The sequence below is a fragment of the Aquarana catesbeiana genome, linkage group LG09 (assembly GCF_042186555.1).
Source record: "Aquarana catesbeiana isolate 2022-GZ linkage group LG09, ASM4218655v1, whole genome shotgun sequence".
NCBI lineage: Eukaryota > Metazoa > Chordata > Amphibia > Anura > Ranidae > Aquarana > Aquarana catesbeiana.
Genome location: NC_133332.1, coordinates 312,127,250 through 312,150,393, shown reverse-complemented (window position 1 = coordinate 312,150,393; position 23,144 = coordinate 312,127,250). Strand labels below are relative to the sequence as shown.

The 23,144-nt window shown below is 46.6% G+C and overlaps 1 protein-coding gene across 1 annotated transcript in view; it reads left to right on the top strand.

The window, feature by feature from the left end:
• The window catches only part of TNFSF15 (TNF superfamily member 15), a 37,642-nt gene extending 15,062 nt beyond the window's left edge, over window positions 1–22,580 (top strand). The window contains exons 2-4 of the mRNA XM_073600682.1: window positions 5,409–5,433; window positions 16,759–16,803; window positions 19,257–22,580. Coding sequence (XP_073456783.1) covers window positions 5,409–5,433; window positions 16,759–16,803; window positions 19,257–19,669 — 483 coding nt within the window. The 3' untranslated portion in view covers window positions 19,670–22,580. The remainder of the gene's footprint in view (window positions 1–5,408; window positions 5,434–16,758; window positions 16,804–19,256) is intronic.
• Window positions 22,581–23,144: the final 564 nt, after the last annotated feature.

The following is a 23,144-nucleotide window of genomic DNA, read 5'->3' as shown; positions in this document are numbered from 1 at the left end:
ATTCGAACACAGGCTGGAAACAGATCGGTATCCAAGGTGGATAACTTCACTTTCTGGTCCTCTGTGGTAACAGTGGCATCCCCCTTCCAAGATGACTGCTCCATGTGCTAGCATCCTCCCCTTATTACAGTTTAATAGGTCCACCTCGCCTCTCTTGGCATGCCTTCCTCCTTGTAATTTATGTAACCACAGAGCGATTTCGGCTTCAGGCCCACCTTTGTTACAATAGCCAATCCTGCCCACTATGCCAAATGTAAGCAGGCTGCCCATGTTCCATACATGTGGCTCATCAATGCATGCTCCCTCTAAGATAGCTGCTCCATGTGCTACGATGCTTCCCTTTTTACAGTTCAATAGGTCCACCTCACCTCTCTTGGTATGCCTTCCTCCTTGTAATTTATGCAACCACAGAGTGATTTCAGCCTCAGGCCCACCTTCTTTTTCACAATGGCCAATCCTGCCAACAATGCTAAATGTAAGCAGGCTGCCCATGTTCCATACACATGGCTGGCCAATGCAGAAGGACATCACGGCATCTTAGGACTGCATTCAGCATTCTCTGCCCACACCCAAACTGAGCTCAGGTGCACAGATGCAGGACCTAGACCTCTTTCCAAATCATCCTGGTCTTCTCTTCATTATCTCCCAGATCACTTCTCAGACTGGGACCCTGAGATTTCTCTTGGTCCAGCTTAGGGCTCCGGGAGTTCCACCGAGCACCCGAGGACCGTGATACACTGGGAGCCCAGGTCACCAGGTGCGTGTTACATGAAGGGGTTTACTCTCACCACTAGAAGAGTGACTCCCTTTCCCCAAACACCACCAGCTCCTGGGCCTAACAGATTTGCACCAGTAAATAGGACTAACTGTAACCCTTCTCCTCGGGTATTGGCTGTGCACTTGACATCACTCTACTCTTTCTTCTAGCAGAACATCACACAGAGGCTTCTTGAAGCAAGTTTGCATGAAATCTTAGGCAAACTGGGACTATTCTCCGACTCCAGGCTATATGACCCTGTTCTGACTCCAACCATGCCTTAAAAAAAGCAGACATGGCTCATAGCTCCTCCTGCCAGGAGGAGAAACAATTAAAAAATTGAACCAACCCCTGCCTACACACTGCTGCTCTTCCCTGACAATTTCTATCTTCAGTTCTGCTCTTTAGTAGTGTACTGATTATGCTAACAGCTCTCTTGCTGCTTCTCCTTGATTTAAGTATACTTTGTTTTCAGGGACAAAATTTTTTTCCCCCCAGAGCCCACGGCATGGTATACAAAAACAATGCACCAGAGCGTACCAAAAAAGTGCACAAAGTTGTGCCATGTAGTCTCTGCCCGAAGAGGAAGCACACTTCCCTGACCACCTTCCCCCCTATGAGGTGTAAGACTCCTGAGCGGGGCCAAGGCACACTCAGGTCCACCTGGCCAAAAGGCCAAACAGACCTCGCTCCTCATGATCAGCCGACCATCAAGAACTAGGTGAGGGGCTTTCCCAAAGAGATACCCTAAGACAGGGGAATAAGGAAACCTAAGGGTCACACATACTCCCCCTAGACTTCACGGCAGGCCTGTAGACCTACACTCTACATTCCTGAGTGAAAAACACACATATTAAGGCATTGTCACAGTTGACATTACTAGGTGCCCCAGACAGAGGCCGCTGGGTGGGCCCCATCGAAATTTGCTATAGGGCCTCATGATCTATAGTTACATCCCTGACATTGTCTGATTAAAAAGGGCCCTCTGATTCCTACTGTATCAAATTGTATTGTACTTGTACTGTCTACCCTCAAGTTGTAAAGCGCTACGTAAACTGTTGGCGCTATATAAATACTGTATAATAATAATAATAAAATCCTTCATTAGAAACAACAAACACCATTGACGTGGATTGAGTCTACCTACAGTGCCTTGAAAAAGTATTCATACCGCTTGAAATTTTCCACATTTTGTCATGTTACAAGCAAAAACGTAAATCTATTTCATTGGGATTTTATGTGATAGACCAACACAAAGTGGCTCATAATTGTGAAGTGGAAGGAAAATGATAAATGGCTTTCACAAATATGTGAAAAGTGTGGGGGGGGGGCATTTGTATTCAGCTCCCCTGAGTCAACACTTTGTAGAACCCCCTTTCTCTACAATTAGAGCTGCAAGTCTTTTTGGGGATGTCTCTACCAGCTTTGCACATCTAGAGAGGGACATTTTTGCCCATTCTTCTTTGCAAAATAGCTCAAGCTCTGTCAGATTGGCTGGAGAGGTTTTCTTCTAAGATTGTCCTGTATTTGGCTCCATCTATCTTCTTATCAACTCTGACCAGCTTCCCTGTCCCTGCTGAAGAAAAGCATTCCCACAACGTGATGCTGGGGATGGAGTGTTCAGGGTGATGTGCAGTGTTAGCTTTCTAACACACGTAGCGTTTTGCTTTTAGGCCGAAAAGTTCAATTTTGGTCTCATCTGACCAGAGCACCTTCTTCCACATGTTTGCTGTGTCCCCCACTTGGCTTCTCGCAAACTGAAAACAGGACTTTTTATGGCTTTCTTTCAACAATGGCTTTCTTCTTGCTACTCTCCCATAAAGGGCAGATTTGTGGAGAGCACCACTATTAGTTGTCCCGTGGACAGATTCTCCCACTCAAGCTGTGGATTTCTGCAGCTCCTCCAGAGTTACCATGGACCTCTTGGCTGCTTCTCTGATGAATGCTCTCCTTGCCCGGCCGGTCAGTTTAGGTGGACGGCCATGTCTTGGTAGGTTTGCAGTTGTGTCATACTCTTTCCATTTTCTGATGATGGATTGAACAGAGCTCCGTGAGATGTTCAAAGCTTGGGATATTTTGTTATAACCTAACCCTGCTTTAATCTTCTCCACAACTTTATCCCTGACCTGTCTGATGTGTTCCTTGGCTTTCAGGATGCTGTTCACTAAGGCTCTCGAAAAAACCTCTGAGGGCTTCTTTGGCTGTAACATGACAAAATGAGGAACATTTCAAGGAGTGTGAATACTTTTTCAAGGCACTGTATAATTACTGTGATGACTTGTGTAAGTCGCACCCAGGTCCCAAATTTTTCTTCTAGACTTCGTCAGGAGCACAGGATACATCGTGACAACCACTCATGTAGTATGCTTAATGACCACAAATTTGCCTATTCTGTGTGTTAAAATCAATTCCAAATTCTGCTCACATTTGGATCTATCTTGCATTTACTTTTTATAATTATATTTGTGTTAGGTAGTTTTATTTTTTTTTATCTGTGGCTACAGATTAGAGTAATCGGCATTGGCAGTATAATATAGTCATAATGATGTGGTTTGGTACACAGAAGTCTATCTTATCCACAAGGCCATACGTGGTTACACTGTATTGTAAAAACATGTCCATGTCAGAAGTTGTTGTAGACTAAAGAACATGATTTTATGAGCTTACATAATACCATGAGAACGTGCAAAGTAAAATAAACTAATCAGTAACGTATAGTAACCAATCAGGAATCATGTTTTATTGCCTAATGCTACAGGCCAATGACCTTGCACTAAATAATTAGCTTTTAGAGCTAGAAATATCCGCTTGTTTTTCTTTGGAACTCTTGTAATCAAATTCTTTCATTCGGTTCATGGTCACGTCAAATAGTTGGAGACGTCTACAAATGTCCAAAAGAAGAAATGCCTGTGTTGTCCATAACAGGCCTTAGCTTCCCTAGTCAATCAAATGGCTTCTGAGGGTTTAGAGAAGCTCGGTGATGAGCATGATGAGCTTGTTTCTCTGTCAATCTGCTCTCTCCTCATATCAGCATGTAAGCAGGGCCCCGATTCGCTGCCAGCCCCCCAGGATGACTCCTGACCGGGAACAAGGCACAGTTGGGTCCAACAGACCCCACTCCTCATAATGAGCCAAAGCTGACTAATGAGAATTAGGTGAGGGGCTCTCCCAAAGAGAGACACCCCAAGGCAGTGGAAGAGGGAATCTAAGGGCCACATATCCTATCAACATATAAGCAGGGCCCCCATTTCCCTGCCAGTCCCCCAGGGTGCAAGACTCCTGACCGAAGTCAAGGCACATTTAGGTCCACCAGGCCCCGATTTGCTGCCAGCCCCCCAGGATGACTCCTGACCGGGGACAAGGCACAGTTGAGTCCAACAGACCCCACTTCTCATAATGAGCCAAAGCTGACTAATGAGAATTAGGTGAGGGGCTCTCCCAAAGAGAGACACCCCAAGGAAGTGGAAGAAGGAACCTAAGGGCCACATATCCTATCAACATGTAAGCAGGGCCCCCATTTCCCTGCCAGTCCCCCAGGGTGCAAGACTCCTGACCATAGTCAAGGCACATTTAGGTCCAACAGACCCCACTCCTCATAATCAGCTGAAGCCGACCAACGAGAATTAGGTGAGGGGCTCTCCCGAAGAGAGACACCCCAAGGCAGTGGAAGAAGGAACCTAAGGGCCACACATCCTTCACCCTAGACCTCAAAGTAGGCCAGAAGACCTATACCCTACAATCTTGAGTGAAAAAGAAACACTGCTTATTGCCTATAACATCCCTTAGCTTCCCTTAGCTTCTCCATTTAGAAGAAATGCATTAGAGTCAATTAAATGTCTTCTGAGGTTTAGAGAAGCTTGGTGATGCTGTCCAAGGGGCCTTAGAAGTCCTCCTGCACAGGAACGAGGTAGGGTACACAGATCTGTAACGTGGAGGACCTCCACCATCTTTGGTCACTCACATAAGGAATGTCCACATGTTCAACCTTTTCAATACGTTTAATGTAGACGAAACATAATACACTAAAGTGCAACAGACCCCACTCCTCATATTCAGCCGAAGCCGAACAACGAGAATTAGGTGAGGGGCTCTCCCGAAGAGAGACACCCCAAGGCAGTGTAAGAAGGAACCTAAGGGCCACACATCCTTCCCCCTAGACCTCAGGGTAGGCCAGAAGACCTACACCCTACAATCCTGAGTGAAAAAAGAAGGGCCCCAATTTGCTTTCAGCAACAACCATGCTGTCCAAGGGCCCTTATAAGTCCTCTTGCACAGGAACGAGGTAGGGTACACATGCCTGTAATGTGGAGGACCTCCACCATCTTTGGTCTCTTACATTCTCCAGGCCCACCTCCGGAAATAAGGAATGTTCAGCCTCGTCAACACTTTTAATGTAGAAGAAATATAATGTCCATTTTTCCTGGCCAAACCACCCTTCACCTCCACCACTTTAGTCCGATCCCCTAAGCCAATCATGTATTCTCTGGTGTTTTTAAGGGTTACAGAGCTGCGTTCATTTTTTGTCCACTTATATCTGCCTGGAGTTTAGCTTTAGGAATTGTCAGATTGTAATTGTTTGTTCGATGCGTTAATATTATTGTATAAAATACGTTTCTTATTATGTTTTTTTTTTCTTTTTTTTTTTTTCCAGATGGAAAGGCCCCCTCAGATGAGTGGTATGTTACATTTAAGCTTTCTTTAGGGTGATATTAAACCCTCAATTTTGTAAGCACTTTAATTGGCTGATTTAATGCATTGTTGAGTATGCCGCTTCTATATTTTTCAATCCTTGCCCATGTTCCAGTGTAACTCGGTGCCGTGACCTCTGCCCCCGGGTTTCCTGTGTCAGGGTGATTCCTTTCTCTTGCAGCGTCCTATGGAGCCAGCCTTGTATGCAGGGACTAGACTCGTGTCTCCCTACACTGTGCACATCAATAGAAACGCACAGCCCCATAGCCTAAACTGGCGAGGTGTTCTCTTGATCCACCCTCCTTCTTCCCTTTCCAATGTCAAAACTAACTGCTGGCTGGAAACTAAACTTTCTGGAAATTCAGGCAAGGAGCTCTGAGGGAGGCCAGAAATTCAGGTTATTCAGCACTGAGAGAGACCAGAAGTTCAGGGAAGCAGCACAGAGAGACCAGAAATTCAGGGAAGCAGCACTGAGGGATACCAGAAATTCAGGGAAGCAGCACTGAGGGAGACCAGAAGTTCAGCGAAGCAACACTGAGGGAGACCAGAAATTCATGGAAGCAGCACAAAGAGACCAGAAATTCAGGGAAGCAGCACAGAGACCAGAAATTTAAGGAAGCAGCACTGAGGGGTAGCAGAAATTCAGGGAAGCAGCACTGAGGAAGACCAGAAATTCAGGGAAGCAGCACTGAGGGAGACAGGAAGTTCAGGGAAGCAGCACTGAGGGAGACCAGAATTTCAGGGAAGCAGCACTGAGGGAGACCGGAAGTTTAGGAAAGTAGCACTGAGGGAGACCAAAAGTTCAGGGAAGCAGCACTGAGGGAGACCGGAAGTTCAGGGAAGCAGCACCGAGGGAGACTGGAAGTTCAGGGAAGCAGCACTCAGAGAAGCTTTAATACGATATCCTTTAAGCTTTATTTCTGCATTTTGCACAGTATTGTAGGTAGTAGAAGTTGGTGACATTTGATTGGTCTTGTTCTGTGGTGTTAGAGATGAATCTCTAAAGAATTTCTTCAGTTCTGATTATTGTTGGGAACATCCTCCAGCCTGTATGGTAATGTACAGATCTCTCACCTGAACCAAGGAACGCCATCCTGGTTCTTCATGCAGCCCTCTCCTTTCCTCTGAAGCCTCCACAAGTTTCAGCTTTCCTATAGGAATGAATGGGAATGAGACGCACAACACGGAGCCGCCATTGTTCGGAGGAAAGGCTGTGTGGTTCGGAGTAGGGATGACAGTATGTAGGGATGAGCTCACTCTTCGGTCTGAACATAGGTTCCGACCCAACACTGGCTCTTCAGATACTGGACGTCCGGGGCTTTCGGCGTGGACGAACGTGATAGCTTGCGGCTGTCAATGGTTGCTAAGGAAGCAGCGGGAGGAATAGTTGCCCATCGTTGCTGTTAGTGGGAGGAATAATGTCCCATCATTGACATCAGTGGGATCAATGGTGCCCCATGGTTGATATCAATGGGATGGATAGTGTCCCATCGTTGGTGTCATTGGGAGTAATAGTGTCCCATTGTTGGTGTCATTGGGAGTAATGGTGCCCCATCGTTGGTGTTAATGGGAGGAATAGTGCCCCATCATTGATATCGGTGGGAGGAATAGTGCCCCATCATTGATACCGGTGGGAGGAATAGTGCCCCATCATTGATATCGGTGGGAGGAATAGTGTCCCATCATTGATATCGGTGGGAGGAATAGTGCCCCGTTGTCGGTGTCAGTGACAGGAACTATGCCCCACTGTTGCTGACAGTGGAGGGAAGAATGCCCCAAGGGCCAGATAAAAGCAAGCAAAGGGCTGCATCCGGTCCCCGGGCCGCAGTTTGGAGACCACTGTTATCGACGATGATAGCTCGGGAAACTATCATTCATCTTTGTGTGTGATTGGGTGGTGTGCTGGGTGGGGTTTTTTTCCCGTTTTGGCCTGACTTGTCAAAAGTTGGGTGTCTTAATTCTAGGTGACATCTTTTTTTGTGAATGAGTAGGGGTACTATGTATCCCCTACTCATTCATGTGGTGGAGGGGGGGCAGCCTTAATATCAAAGAGGGCTTCTGGATTCCGATAAGCCACCTGACCGCAGACCCCCACTACCATCAGCCCAGGGTTGTAGGGAAGAAGCTCTTGTCCTCTTCAACATAGTGACAAGGTGCTTTGCTAGGGAAAGCCCCCCATGGCATTGCACCCCTGTCCCCTTATGTTAGGTTACGCAACCTCGGCACAATAGCTGTATTGAAACTACAAATCCCATCATGCCTCTAAATCTGTGAGTCAAGCCTGTGGCTGTCGGAATCTTGCAATGTCTTAGGGCACGTAAAGTTCAACAACAGCTGGAGAGCCAAGGTTGCCTACCCCGATTGTAATTTAAAGTAGAACTATGTCCAAAATAAGAACATTCCTAGCATCCATCACAGATTTAGGTAAACCCCCCCCACCAGCAGACCCCCACAGCCACCAGGCCAGGGTTGTGGGGAAGAGGCCCCTTGTCCTCATCAATATAGAGACAAGGTGCTTTGCTATGGAAAGTCCCCCCCTAGCAAGGCACCCCTTTCCCGTTCATGTTGACGGCATGTGGCCTGGTATGGTTCAGGGGGATGGGGGGCACACATTGGCACCCCCCCTTTCCTGGTCAACCAGGCTGCATGCTCAGATTAAAGGTCTGGTATGACTTTATAGGTGGACCTAAAACCAGTCCCGATCCCTGCCTAGGCCCCTTCAGATGAGAGAAACAGCAAGGAGGTCATGTGGCCAAGACTTAAAGGGGAGCATAAACAGTATTTGCAAAGCATTTTTTTTAGTCTGCTTAATAACTTGACTTGGGGGTCGATTCCCAACCTAAATTTGAAATAAATTGCTTCACATCTTAAAAAGAAGCCCGGTATGAATGTTTGTTGGTATTGTCCTGTTGTCACAGTCAGGGGTCAAGCTCAGAGATCAGTAGTTATAGCAGTAGAGAGGCTCCCACCGACTAGCAGGCTAGGTATACAAGCAGGTCACCCTGGAGGATGACGTGGGCTTACCCGAGGTTCGGGGTCTTAGCACTAATTGGTTTACATCAGAGCTCCTGGTGGTGGAGATTGGTTTTGCTGTGTGTTAGCAGCAGGTCATGGTCCTCAGCAGGGGCGTTGCTAGGTCTACAAAAGATCTGGGGCTAGAGCCCATAGCAGAGTAGTAAAGAAAGTCATACGCTTGGGCAAGCATACACATGTATATACAGTAATATACGTGTGTGTGTATATCCCCAGAGAGCCCCCACTTACATCAGGGTCCCCAGAGAGCCCCCCTTACATCAGGGTCTCTAGAGAGCCTCCTCCTTACATCAGAGTCCTCAGAGAGCCTCCCCCTTACATTAGGGTCCCCAGAGAGCCCCCCCTTACATCAGGGTCCCCAGAGAGCCTCCTCCTTACATCAGAGTCCCCAGAGAGCCTCTCCCTTACATTAGGGTCCCCAGAAAGCCTCCCCCTTAAAATCAGGGTCCCATAAGAGCCTCCCCCTTGCATCAGGGTCCCCAGAGAGCCTCCCCTCCCCTTGGGGACCCCTGCAGAGACTCGGGGCTATGGGCCCCAGATTCGGGGCTATAGCCCCAAAAGCCACCCCCTAGCGACGCTACTGGTCCTCAGGATCACCCCATCAGGAAATAAGTTCAGGTTCAGTAGCAGGTTCAGTAGCAGATATAGCAAGTAGGGATCAAGCAGAAACTGAGTCAGTAAACAAGCCAACAATTGGTAATAAGTGGTTGAAGGTTGGGATCAAGCAGAAGTGTAGTCAAGAAACAAGCCAAAGGTCAGTTACAAGTGGTAGCAAAGATTCAAATGGCAGCAGGAGTGACAAGAGCAAGATATTAGCTGGAGAGAGCACAATAATCTGGCAAACAGGAAGTGCAAAGGAATGGCTTAAATAGGAAGTTCATGGGAGGAGCAAAGGGTTCAAGGTTCAAGAGAAACACAACTCAAGGCAAGGTGGTCTAAGGAATCAGATAGGGAGCTGTCCAGCAACTCTCAAGTACATCTAAATCTGCTAGTACATCTAACGCTCCCCAACCCCCAGAATAAAAGAAACACAATAGGGCGCCAGGATTGGTAAACTGCATTATACTCTATTATTTTTTATTGTTTTTGGGTTTAACACCATTTTACCTCCGAGACCACTTGGCTGAAACGTCCCTCCTAGATTATTCCTCAATGTAGAAAATGAAGGAATTGGCAGAGATAAAGGATAACAAAAAAATGAAGCCAACGTCCTGAGCTCATTGAAAATTTGTATCTGGGTTGGACTTTTTTTTATGCCAAAGGATTTTCCAAAATGAACCAACGATTTCAAAATGTCATAATAAGGGACTTTTTTTTTTTACTATAATTGGCAGAGTGACTAATGAATGTGTTTTTATAACTATGATTATTGTGGCAATTAAAGTGACCCGGCAATTAAAGCGGCGCAATTCCTCCCACTGATACCAATGATGGGGCAGAAATCTTTCTATTGTTATCAATGACAAGGCACTAGTCCTTACCTTGACTAGTCCTGACACCAACGATAAGGCATTATTTACACAGTCCACAGTCCGGCCCCCCTTAAGCCTGAAGGACAGTAAACTGGCCCTTTGTTTAGAAAGTTTGGAGACCCCTGGTATAAGGTAACTGCTATGTTTGGCAAAAAAGTGTCAGTAACATGGCACCTATCAGTGGTTTTTGGACAAGAAGTCCCTTGTATGTTTGTATATATTGCTCCATTCGTTCGTTTTAAAGCTTCCTACTCTGAATTCATATCACATATTCATCCAGGAAGGTAGTCACCCAATATATCACGTAAACCAGCTTCTAAGTCATGTTTTGTCCTGGTCCGTTCTTTTAGTGGTCCTTAATTTTTAAGACGTTTACATGAAAGGTTGTATCATTTACTGCAGAGTTTCTCAACTAGGGTTCCTCCAGAGGTTGCTATGGGTTTCATAGAACCCAAGGGTTCCTCCAGAGGTTGCTAGAGGTACCGTGGAACCCAAGGGTTCCTCCAGAGGTTGCTAGGGGTTTCATGGGACCCAAGGATTCCTCCAGAGGTTGCTATCGGTTCTGTGGAACCCTAGGGTTGCTCCAGAGGTTCCTAGTAGTTCCGTGGAACCCTAGGATTCCTCCAGAGGTTGCTAGGGGTTCCATGGAACCCTAGGGTTCCTCCAGATGTTGCTAGGGGTTATTACAGAGGTTGCTATGGGTTCCATGGAACCCTAGGGTTTCTCCAGGGGTTGCTAGGGGTTCATGGAATCCTAGGGTTCCTACAGATGTTGCTAGGGGTTCCTCCAGAGGTTGCTATGGGTTCCATGGATTCCTAGGGTTCCTCAAAAGGTTACTTTGGGTTCCATCAAACTCTAGGGTTCCTTCAAAGGTTGCTAAGGGTTCCATGGAACCCATGAGTTCCTCTAGAGGCTGCTAGGGGTTCCTGAGCAATGGGCAGATTCTGCCTCTCATATAAGTTCCCACTGACACCATTGATCCTTTTAGCCATCTGTAAGGGGGTAATTCTTTCCAATGACCACAAGTGTCAGGAGTAGGGATGAGCTTCGTGTTCGAGTCGAACCCATGTTCGACTCGAACATCGGCTGTTCGGTCGTTCGCCGAATTCCAAACGTTATGGGCCGTTCGCGCCAAATTCGTGTGGCGCGTCACGGCCCATAATTCACTGCGGCATCGCAGTGCATTGCTGGCTGATGATTGGCCAAGCATGCACTATGACCCGCATGTTTGGCCAATCACAGCGTCGTCTTTAGAGAGAGCTGCAATTGGCCAAAGCCAGGGTGGCTTTGGCCAATTATGGCTCAGGGGGTTTAGAACACACCCCACACTATATAAGGCAGCTTACAGCTACCTGAAGAAAATTGCTGGTGTTCTTTTGATCCTACAGTCAGGCAGCTAGACTATTTACAGTTAGTGCAGTGCGTCCTGCTCACAGTGTTCAGCTAAAACTACAAGTTAGTGTAGTGCGTTCTGCTCACAGTGTTCAGCTAAAACTACAAGTTAGTGTAGTGAGACCTCTGCACAGTGTTCATCTAAAGCTACAAGTTAGTGTAGTGCGTCCTGCTCACAGTGTTCAACTAAACCTACAAGTTATTTTTTTGGCGAGCTCTGCACAGTGTTCAGCTAAAGCTACCTGTAGAAGGTTGGTGGTGTTCTCATACTACAGGCAGGCAGTTGATTTTGCTAGCTGCAGTATCAGTACATATATATATATATATCCCAGCTTAGTGCAGCTACAGGCCATTAGTATGTCTGGAAGGCCAAGAAGGAGAGGCAGACAGTCACAAGCCAATAAAAGAGGGCAAGCAGGCTCTGTGTCTAGTGCTGGTCGTGGAGATGGTGCATCCTCATCAGCACGTGGCCGTGGGACACGCTTGACCTTTTTTTCGGCAGCTGGTCGTGTTGAGCTGCAACATGGGGAAGACTTGGTCGAGTGGATGACCAAGCCGTCCTCATCCTCCTCATCCTCTCTCACCCATGCTCAAGGTACTTTGTCTGGCAAAGCAGCGGCCTCTTCCCTCGGCTCAATGTCATCAGTGACTCCTTCCCTAGCCCCACCATGTCCTCCTGAGGAGTCCCTCGAACTGTTTGACCACAGTGTTGGGTACATGCTCCAGGAGGATGCCCAGCGTTTGGAAGGCTCTGATGATGATACTGAGCTAAATGAAGGCAGTAACGTGAGCACGGACAGAGGGGGTGCCCAAGAAGGACAGCAATCTGGCAGTCATGCTCCCCCTGCTGCAGCATACTGCCAGGTTTGCTCCAGTGATGAGGAGGGAGGGGATGATGAGGTCACTGACTCAACGTGGGTGCCTGATTGGAGAGAGGAGGAGGAGGAGGTGGCACATCACCAACGAGGCAGGATGCCCTCCAGGGGCCAGCCTCAGGGCAGCACACTGACTGCATCACACCCCAAAGCTCCACATGTGCAGGGCACTGCAGTCTCTGCGCGTTATTCAAAAAGTTCTTTGGTGTGGGCCTTTTTTGAGACGAGTGCATCAGATCGCACCGCTGCTATTTGCAACATATGTCTCAAGCATATCTCGCGTGGCCAAAACATCTCCTGCTTGGGTACCACATGCTTGACCAGATATATGTTGACCTGCCATGCAGTTCGTTGGCAAGCGTATCTAAAAGACCCACACCAAAGAACAAAGAGGACCCCTCCTTGCTCCTCATCAGCTGAGATCTCCAAAGCCACTATACCTTCAGTCCTCTCTGAGACCTGCACTGAGAGGAATGAAGGTGTAGAATTAGGTGTGTCACAGCCAAGTACTTGTGGGCAATCTGCTTTCGGTACACCGACGTCAGATTGTATCAGGCAAATTTCCCTGCCCCAGCTGCTGCACCACCGAAAGAAGTTAGCTCCCAGCCATCCACATGCCCAGCGGTTGAATGCTAGCTTGGCAAAATTGCTAGCACTTCAACTGCTGCCTTTTCAGTTGGTAGACTCTGCCCCCTTCCGTGAGTTTGTGGAATGTGCGGTTCCTCAGTGGCAGGTACCCAAACGCCACTTTTTCTCAAGGAAGGCAATTCCGGCTCTCTACCGGCATGTGGAAGGCAATGTCCATGCCTCGCTGGACAGGGCAGTCAGTGGTAAGGTGCATATTACCGCTGACTCATGGTCCAGCAGGCATGGACAGGGACGTTACCTAAGTTTCACAGCGCATTGGGTGACTCTGCTGGCAGCTGGGAAGGATGCAGGACAAGGTGCAGTAGTGTTGGAGGTTGTTCCGCCACCACGCCTCCAAAATGCCACTACTAATGATTGTGACACACCTCTCTCCTCCACCCCCTCCTCTTCTTCTTCCTCCATGGCCTCTTCCTGTGCTTTGTCCTCGGAACCAGCGGTGCTCCATAGGCGTTCAAGGGGCTACGCAAGTATGCAGGCCAAAAGATGCCATGCGGTGCTTGAGCTGGTGTGCTTGGGGGACAGGAGCCACACTGGGGCAGAGGTTCTGTCAGCTCTGCAGGGGCAGGTTCAGAGGTGGTTGACGCCAACTTAAGGCAGGAATGGTGGTTTGCGACAATGGCACCAACCTCCTCTCTGCCCTCCGACAGGGACAAATGACCCATGTGCCCTGTTTGGCTCACCTCCTTAACTTGGTGGTGCAGCGGTTCTTGGGCAGGTACCCGGGCTTACAGGATGTCCTGAGGCAGGCCAGGAAAGTCTGTGTGCATTTCCGCCGGTCATATAATGCCAGTGCTTGGCTGGCGGACCTGCAAAAGGAGTTTAACCTGCCCAAGAACCGCTTAATCTGTGACATGCCTACCAGGTGGAACTCAACGTTGGCCATGCTGCAGCGGCTGCACACACAGCAGAGGGCCATCAATGAGTACCTGTGCGACTATGGCACCAGGACAGGTTCAGGGGAGCTTGTTTTTTTTTCCCCACGCCAGTGGGCCATGATCAGGGATGCATGCACTGTCCTGTCACCATTTGAGGAGGCCACGAGGATGGTGAGCAGTGACAGTGCATGCATCAGTGACACTGTCCCCCTTGTCCACCTGTTGGAGCACACGCTGCGTGGAATAATGGACAGGGCACTTGAGGCAGAACAGAGACAGGAAGAGGAGGACTTCCTTAGCTCTCAAGGCCCCCTTTATCCAGACAGTGTTCCTGCGTGCCCGCCGATCACGCAGGAAGAGGACGAGGAGGAGGAGGAGGAGGAGGAAGATTGTGTCAGTATGGAGGTGGAGCCTGGCACTCAGCATCAGCAGCAGTCTTTAAGGGATCAGTCCCAAGAAACACATGGACTTGTACGCGGCTGGGAGGAGGTGGCTGCGGACCATGTCGTCCTTAGTGACCCAGAGGACTCCGGACCGAATGCCTCAGCAAACTTACGCTGCATGGCCTCCCTGATCCTGCAAAGCCTGCGTAAGGATCCTCGTATTCGTGGTATCAAGGAGAAGGACCAATACTGGCTGGCAACCCTCCTTGATCCACATTACAAGGGTAAGGTTGCGGACCTTATCTTGCCATCGCAGAGGGAGCAGAGGATGAAACATCTTCGGGAGGCCTTGCAGAAAGGTCTGTGCAACGCGTTCCCAGAGACTGGGAGGTTACAAACTCCTGTTTCTGGACAACGTGTTGCTGAGGCTTCGGTCAGTCAAAGAAGGAGCGGTGGAGAAGGTGGCCGTCTGACCGATGCGTTCAGACAATTTTTTGGTTTGCAGCCCCAAGGTATGATCGGTTCCAGCAACCATCACCAGCGTCTGTTTTACATGGTGCAGGAATACCTAGGGGCAAGATCTGACTTGGACACCTTTCCCACCGAAAATCCTCTGGCTTACTGGGTCTTGAGGATGGATCACTGGCCAGAGCTTGCACAGTATGCAGTTGAGCTACTGGCCTGTCCTGCATACAGCGTTCTTTCGGAACGCACATTCAGTGCTGCTGGAGGCTTTGTAACCGATCACAGGGTGCGTCTGTCCACCGACTTGGTCGATTGACTGACCTTCATAAAAATGAATCAGTCTTGGATCACCACCAGCTACCAAGCACCTGATGCTGATGTAACCGAATAATTTTTTTTGAAATCTCAGATCCCTTCAAAGACTGCCTATGCTGATGCTGAGTGACTATCCCTGAGTAATTATCCTCTTCCTCCTCAATCATCACGCTGATAGCTTGTAAGAACATTTTTGGTTCTGGGCGCCACCACCAGTGCCTAAGGCACAATTTTTCAGCCCCTGTTTAACAGGGGCGTGTAATTACAATTTTTGATGCAATACTTTGCAGCAGGGCTCGTTCCTGCGTTCCAACTAGAGTATCTGTGAGGGGTTGCAGTGTTGTGGCACCAGCACCAGTGTCTAAGGCCTAATTTTTCAGCCCTTGTTTAACAGGGGCATGTAATTACAATTCTTGATCTAATATTTCACATCGGGGACCATTTTTGCGCCCACCAAGAGCGAGTGAGGACTTACAGTGTTGTGGCACCAGCACCACCACCACCACCAAAGGCCCAATTTTTCTGCCCTTGTTCAACAGGGGCATGTAATTACAATTCTTGATCTAATATTTCACAGCAGGGCCCTGTGAGGGCTTACAGTGTTGTGGCCACAACAACACCTAAGGCCCAAATTTCTGCTGAGTATATAGGGCAGGCATCTACTTTCAAACATCCAACTTACAAACGACTCCTACTTGCAAACGGAAGGAGACAACAGGAAGTGAGATGAAATCTACCCCTAGGAAGGGAAATTCTCTCCTGTAAGAGTTAATATGGGAAAAACATTTCTCCTTTCCACTGATGCTTTCCAATCCTTGTTCCACAAAAAACCCCAAATTTTCATAAAACTTTTGTCATTGGGACAAAAAGTGAGGTGAAATCTTCTGAAGAGGAGGAAAGACAGCAAAACAAATGTCACAGGGGTGATAACCCTTCCCTATGTTTTCCAAAAAGCTTAAAAAAGATTTTGTGGCTGGAGCTAAACACGTTAAAAATGTTCAAAATTACAAACAGATTCTACTTAACAACAAACCTACAGTCCCTGTCTTGTTTGCACCGCCTGTTTACTGCTGTTCAGAGTATATAGGGCCTGGTGACCCCACACCTTTCCTTATTTTAATTTGGGTGCGGGGTTCCCCTTAATATCCATACAAGACCCAAAGGGCCTGGTAATGAACTGGGGGGTACCCATGCCTTTTGTCTCACTGATTTTCATCCATATTGCCAGGACCCGACATTACATTAAAGCCGCAAGCAGTTTTAAATGACTTTTTTTCCTTTAAAAATTACATTTTGTGCAGGGACTGTTCTAAGCATGGGAAACACGCGCCACTTTACAGGCATACTATAGACACCCCCCAGGTACGATATTTAAAGGAATATTTCACTTTTTTTTTTTTTTTACTTTAAGCATCATTAAAATCACTGCTCCCGAAAAAACGGACGTTTTTAAAAGTTTTTTTTGCATTGATACATGTCCCCTGGGGCAGGACCCGGGTCCCCAAACCCTTTTTAGGACAATAACATGCCAATTATCCTTTAAAATGAGCACTTTTGATTTCGAACGTTTGAGTCCCATAGACGTCAATGGGGTTCTAACGTTCGTGCAAATTCAGGTTCTGGTGCGAACCGAACCAGGGGGTGTTCGGCTCATCCCTAGTCAGGAGCATTCTTCCCACTGACCATCACACTAACGTATTATGAGTTGTAACTATAGTATTAATTAGCAGTGCTTCCTTGAGACTAGAAAGTTTTTTTTTTTAAGGGTTCCTCTGTGTTAAAAAGGTTGAGAAAGGCTGATTTAGTGTTTTACTGCTATACCTTTTGGTAAATAATTTTTTTTTTTTCTTAAAGGACAGCAGAATTTGAAGGACGCGCAACCAAAGGCTCATTTAACAGGTACTTTATGATGTGACCATTTTGAATGTTCTTCAATTGGTTACTGCAACATGACGATCTCTTGAAGTGTTTTAATAGTAACGTTTTATTGAACATTCTACACACCTGTATTGTTTTTTAGCGTTAGAGATTACATCATTAGTATGCAACAGCTAGTAAATTCCTCAAATTAGCTCCTGAACAACATGGAATATCAGTGTTTAACCACACTTATAAGGTGTAGACATACACAGTCACATGTTGGTTGATATGTTTGTAGAGTAATTTACTTAAGGTTTTGACCCATATGGTATAGTAGTATACAGAATTGAGGCAATCCATATTTTTATATACTTATTTATTATATTAGTAGTACTTAGGTTTTCATTAGATATATAAAATCTTAATTCATAGAGTTTTCAATTAATAGACCCAACAGTTGACCAAGTGCCCAAGCCAATGATGCCAGGATCTAGCTAGAAAGTTAGATCCATCAATCGTTTTATAGCTCTCTTCCTGCTCCCATCCTAAGATAATGGCTATCATTGTCTCACATTACTCTCTATAAGCAGGGCCGCTGTTGGAAATCATGGGGCCCCGTACAGCTTACCTGATGGGGCTCCCCTTGACCACGCCCATGACCCTGTCAGTTTTGGAGGTATCTATTAGGCAGCTACAAATTTCACCCTGGTTATTGACAGGAAAGTTCTAAAATAAGGCATCTCTACTCTGGGCTGGTGCAAGGAAATTTGTCTATATAGGTGAAAGTGCATTCTGGTGCACCCCCTCCATTCTCCAGCTACACCCCTCCCTGGTACTGCTATCCCACCCCCCCATCCTCCAGCTACCCCATGCTGGTACTGCTGTACCCCCCCTCCGTCCTCCATCCACCCCACCCTGGTACTGCAAGCCGACTCTCCCCAGCTGATGGACAATATAACATTAGCACCCTCTACCTTAGGTAGGTGCTAGAGCTAGATTTTTGACCAGTGCAGGTAAATATAAGCAGGCCTAACTGAAAGCTAGGCCTGTTTGTTTTGATCTGTGGGGTTGGGAGTGGTTTAGAGTAGGCTGGTGACTTACAGGCAATGTCACTTCTTGGTTACCTCCCTCTGGCTCTCAGAAGATTCTAGAAGCAGAGGAGGGGAAGAGAGGTGGAGCTGTCTGGGGTGTGATGAGGAGCCCTGACCAATCCCTAACTAGGATTGGCAGAGGGCAGGCCTTCTTAAATACCTTGGATCAGCTCAGCTGGGGAGGAATTGTTCGGGTGGAAGAACAATGGAGTGTTAGGATGTCGGGGCCTTAGAGGGAGCCCCCCAGTCAGGGGGGGTGACCTTGGGCCAGGGGTTCGGAGCCGTGAGGGAACCCCACACAACCCAAGGCGTGTCCTAAACAGGAGCAGGAGAAGACAGCACGGCACACTGCCGGGCAAGTCTTCAGGAGGGATCCACCAGGTGTCGGTGAGTGACAGGCACAGTTGGGAGAGCTGGGAGAGACATGCGGACTGGGAGTCTGAGATGGATGTAGAGCCAGGAGAGACTGATGTTACTGGCGTTGAAGTCGGGCTGCTCCAGCCAGGAGGGCTGTCAGAGTCTCCACCTCAATACAGCTAAAGACTTTTTCTATTGCTGTCGGTTGCTACACCAAAGGGGACAGCGGTCCCTGACAGTAAATGGCAAATCCCTAAAATTGGCCTTAATTCAGAGTTTGGCCTAACCATGTGCTAGCTGTGCCAGGAACCAAGTATTGCACAGGGGAGAAAGTAACAGTCTACAAAGAAGGGTTGTGCTGGAGAAGTCTGGAGCTTTGGAGGATGTGAATAGAGGTTCCAATCAATCATTTTATCATTTAAAACTATTGATTCCGGGCATCCCATAATCCCTTTACCCCAGCCAAGCTTAAACCCTCAATAAAATATCACAAACAAAGCTGATGGACTTTTCATTGTCTGGAAGTGAATGCCAGGCTGGGTAGGGTGACAAGTGGAACTACTACACTCAGGGGCCCCAGAGGGGTACCGCTACATAACATTCATTTTTTTCAAAGGGATGATGTAATTCTGAGTAAAGCTTACCTTACTTTGTCATCCTGAACAACGGATTTGGTATTCTATACCGGTCCCATGAAGCTCTTCTTGCTGGTCTCCGACCAGTCGTGTCAATGGTCTTCTTGCCGGCAAGTAAAAGACAAGACCACTGGTCCTGCATTGTAATTGATGACATTATGTCTGCCTACATTCTAGAGCAGGAACAATGAGGACCAGAGAGCCGGCCATGGGAGGTAGGTTTTACTTTCTGTATCATCCCCTCGACCAAGCAAGAGTTATATTCTTAATAAGCTTTTAGTGCCAGGAGTTAAGCTTTAACTAATTTCTTGAAACAACACTGAATTTGGCTCACTTTGGACTTTTTTTTCTGTACATTGTAAATTATATATCATGTTTGATCCCTTAGAACGTGTGTTTTCTTCCTCAGGCACACGCCAATTACATGCAGTGCCAAAGGATACCTGTCTACAGTGGGAATCTGATGCCGGGTTGGCCTTCGTAAAGGATGACATGAAGTATGAAAACAAGTCGATCCACATTCCAAAAGATGGATATTATTTTATCTATGCTCAAGTGTCCTTGAAGATTCCTCACAGCTTTAAACACGTTTTCGTATCGGAGATCATAAAGGTGAATGACAACTACGGTGATCCGGAGGTTCTTTTCAGTGGAAAGGCACTCGAAAACGGACAGCAAACCATCTACTTGGCTGGCCTTCTTCAGCTACAAAAGAGTGATCGGCTGAAGGTTAATGTGTCTTCAGTTCATCACGTAGATATCTCTTCTGAGCACAAAACTTTTTTTGGTGTCTTTTGGGTTATGGATTTCACTGGTCGTTGATGGGAAACTATCCTGCAGATGTGAAAACAGTTTATCTTCAAGCCTTTTATATAGACTCTGATGTTAATTTATAAGTCATCTTCCTTAAAATGTAAATTAATTATTTATTGCTTCTTATGTTATACTTTCAAATGCTTTATTCCTTCAAAGCAGGGATACCATATATTTGTCAAGCATACACATTTATGTTGTTTGCTGTTCCCTATATCAGTAATTCCCAACCTCAGTCCTTAATGTCATGTAAAAAAATCAAGCCGTAGACATTGATTTAACCTTTTGACCCCCAGGCCAATTCTGACATTCCGATCCTACATGTAAAAATTAGCTAGAAAATTACTTAAAACCCCCAAACATTATACACATTTTTTTTAAAGAGATGCCCTAGAGAATTAAATGGTGGCTCTCTCCTCTATTCTTAAAAGCACCTGATCAAACTGAGATCTGTTTGGTCAGATGCTTTCACAGTAATGGCCTGTTTAAATCTGAATGAAATATGAGCAGAATACTTCTGTTGCTTCTGGTTTCTTGGACCATAGAGAGGATCAGGGATGTTCCAGGCCTTGGTCAGCCGGTAAAACCTCCAGCTTCAGTCCCTGGCTCCCCGGTGGACCGGGAAGGCGGCGGAAGGTGGTCCTCTTCCACCGTATGTAAAAACAAGGTCAGCGGCTAATAAGCTGCTTGGATCGCTTTTACTTTATTCAGCATCGACAGCTGAAAAAAAAGATACCAGGATCATGACTGCATCTGCAGCCATGGCCATGATATAACAAACCCAATGACGTACGGGCAAGCTACAGCCATGGGTCCAGTATAACCACTCGTACGTCATTGGGCACCAAGTGGTTTTTAAAGCATCTTTGTAAGGTGAAGGAAATCCAGAAAACATAACCTGTTGGTGGTACTTGAGGACTGAGGTTGGGAATCACAGATCTACATCATTAACCTTATCTCAAGGAAATAATTGCCCATTCCAGCTGATCCATTTTTCCCCCCATGGTTTGGTTGGTTGGTTGGCTGGGTTGGCATTTTCTGGTCAGGTCACGAGTAGGCCATGCCTGCCAAACCAAGAGGCAATTATTTGGGGCTGCTGTAAAGTAATCTGGGGGTTTCTTGTAGAGGACTAATAAAGGCAGAACTGGTTCTGTCATGATGCACTCTAATTGCCTTATTTCAGATTTTACATTCCTAGTAGTTTTGATGAATGAGACTGTTCCTCTACTGCCTCCTTGTCTAGTGGACAGAGCAAGAAAGGGCATAATGATTCAAGTCCTATATCGCTGCCCTCACGCCAATGGGATGGAATCAAGAGGGGCACACACATGGATATCAGTAGTGCTGACTCAGATCATATGATGGAGTGGACCTTTCCTCACAAACGTACGAAGATAACTGTGCTGGAAGAAACGTTTTTGAAAGGGATACTTCTCTATGGATATGCTGTAACTGGATATGTAAACTCAACTGAAGAGACGCTACTAAATACATGCATTTATTGGGGTGCCACCTTGGTGAAATTTAATTTTATTTAATTCCCCCCCCCCCAGGAAAAGCCTCCTATTCTAGTTTTTATTGTTCCATACTTCAGGGGTGTAGATAAGGAGGGGAATAGGGAGGTCCAAACCCCCCACCTCCCACACACAGAGCATCCATGGCACTCCAGCTCTCTCTGACAGTCACAGCACGTTGCCTAATTCATTCCCTGTAGTTGCTAAGGCTGAGCCCCACAGGAAAAGCCTTCCATTCTATTTTGTATTGTTCCAAACTTCAGGGGTGCAGATAAGGAGGGGGAACGGGGGGGGGGGGGGGTCCAACCTCCGCTCACCTAGAGCATCCATGACACTCCAGCTCCCTCTGAGAGTTGCAGCATGCTGCCTAATTCATTTTTTGTAGTTGCTCTGGCTGAGCCCCCTAGGAAAAGCCTTCTATCCTATTTTTTTATTGTTCCATACTTCAGGGGTGTAGATAAGGAGGGGGATAGGGAGGTCCAAACACGCCCACCCCCACATCCAGAGCATCCATGGCACTCCAGCTCTCTCTGACAGTTGTAGCATGCTGCCCAATTCATTTCCTGTAGTTGCTGAGGCTGAGCCCCCCCAAGAAAAGCCTGTTATTCTATTTTTCACTGTTCCACACTTCTAGGGTGTAGATAAGGAGGGAGATAGGAAGGTCCAAAACCCGCCCACCCAGAGCATCCATTGCACTCCAGGCCTCTCTGACAGTCACAGCACGTTGCCTAATTCATTTCCTGTAGTTTCCGAGGCTGAGCCTCCCAGTAAAAGCCTTCCATTCTATTTTTTAATGTTCCAAACTTCAGGGGTGTAGATACGGTGGGGGATAGGGGGGGGATCTAAGATGAAGTGAGAAGCTGATTGGTTTCTATGCAGAGCTGCACCAGATTTTGCACTCTCCATTTCTAGTAAAATCTCCCCCTATGTCTCTGTGGTATTTAATGAACCTCACCCTCACCACCAGCACCAAGGTGTCCACAATATACTTTTTTTCTATGCCAAAAGAACGATTGTTTACCAAAGCCGCAGTGGGATTAAAATATGTTACCAGTTTAGATGTATAAAGTACATAGCAAGGTGTATTTTTTCTCTTCTATGAAGAGTAAGACAATGTAGAAAACATTCTTTTCAATCTCTAAATATATATATATATATACATATATATACAGGTATATATATATATATATATTTATTTATATGATTGCAATTGTTTTAATTGAAAACCGGAATGAACCATAAAAGTTTTATAAATGTTACAGCTTTCAATGCAATTTGTGAAAGTACAAAAATGACCTAATGATGCCATTTGTATGTAACTACCATGTTTTCTAGTGTTTTCATTTTCCACTTTAATATGCAATGTACGGCACATTTCTTTTTAAATATAATATATACTTTTCACTGCACCAAGAACTTGCAGACCTCATTCATTTCATACGGAGTTTATACTGAGTGTTGGTAATGGAAATTTGCAAAAGTACGAGAGCACTGATCAAAATTGTTGAATTTAGGTGCCTCCCGTAAAACAAGGGTGCTCAACCTGTGGCCCTCCAGCTGTTGTGGAACTACAGTCCCATCATGTCTTTGGGAGTCATGCTTGTAACTGTCAGCTAGGGATGACCTGAACCACCAGTCCCCCCCCCCCCCGGTTAGGTTCGCACCAGAACTTGCGAACAGGCAAAAAATTAGTTCGAACACCGTTAAAGTCTATGGGACACGAACATGAATAATCAAAAGTGCTCATTTTAAAGGCTTATATATAAAAGGTATTTTCATAAAAAGTGTTTGGGGACCCGGGTCCTGCCCCAGCGGACATGGATCAATGCAAAAAAAAGTTTTAAAAACGGCCGTTTTTTCAGGAGCAGTGATTTTAATAATGTTTAAAGTGAAACAATAAAAGTGTAATATTCCTTTAAATTTCGTACCGGGGGGGGGGGGGGGGGGGTGTCTATAGTATGCCTGTAAAG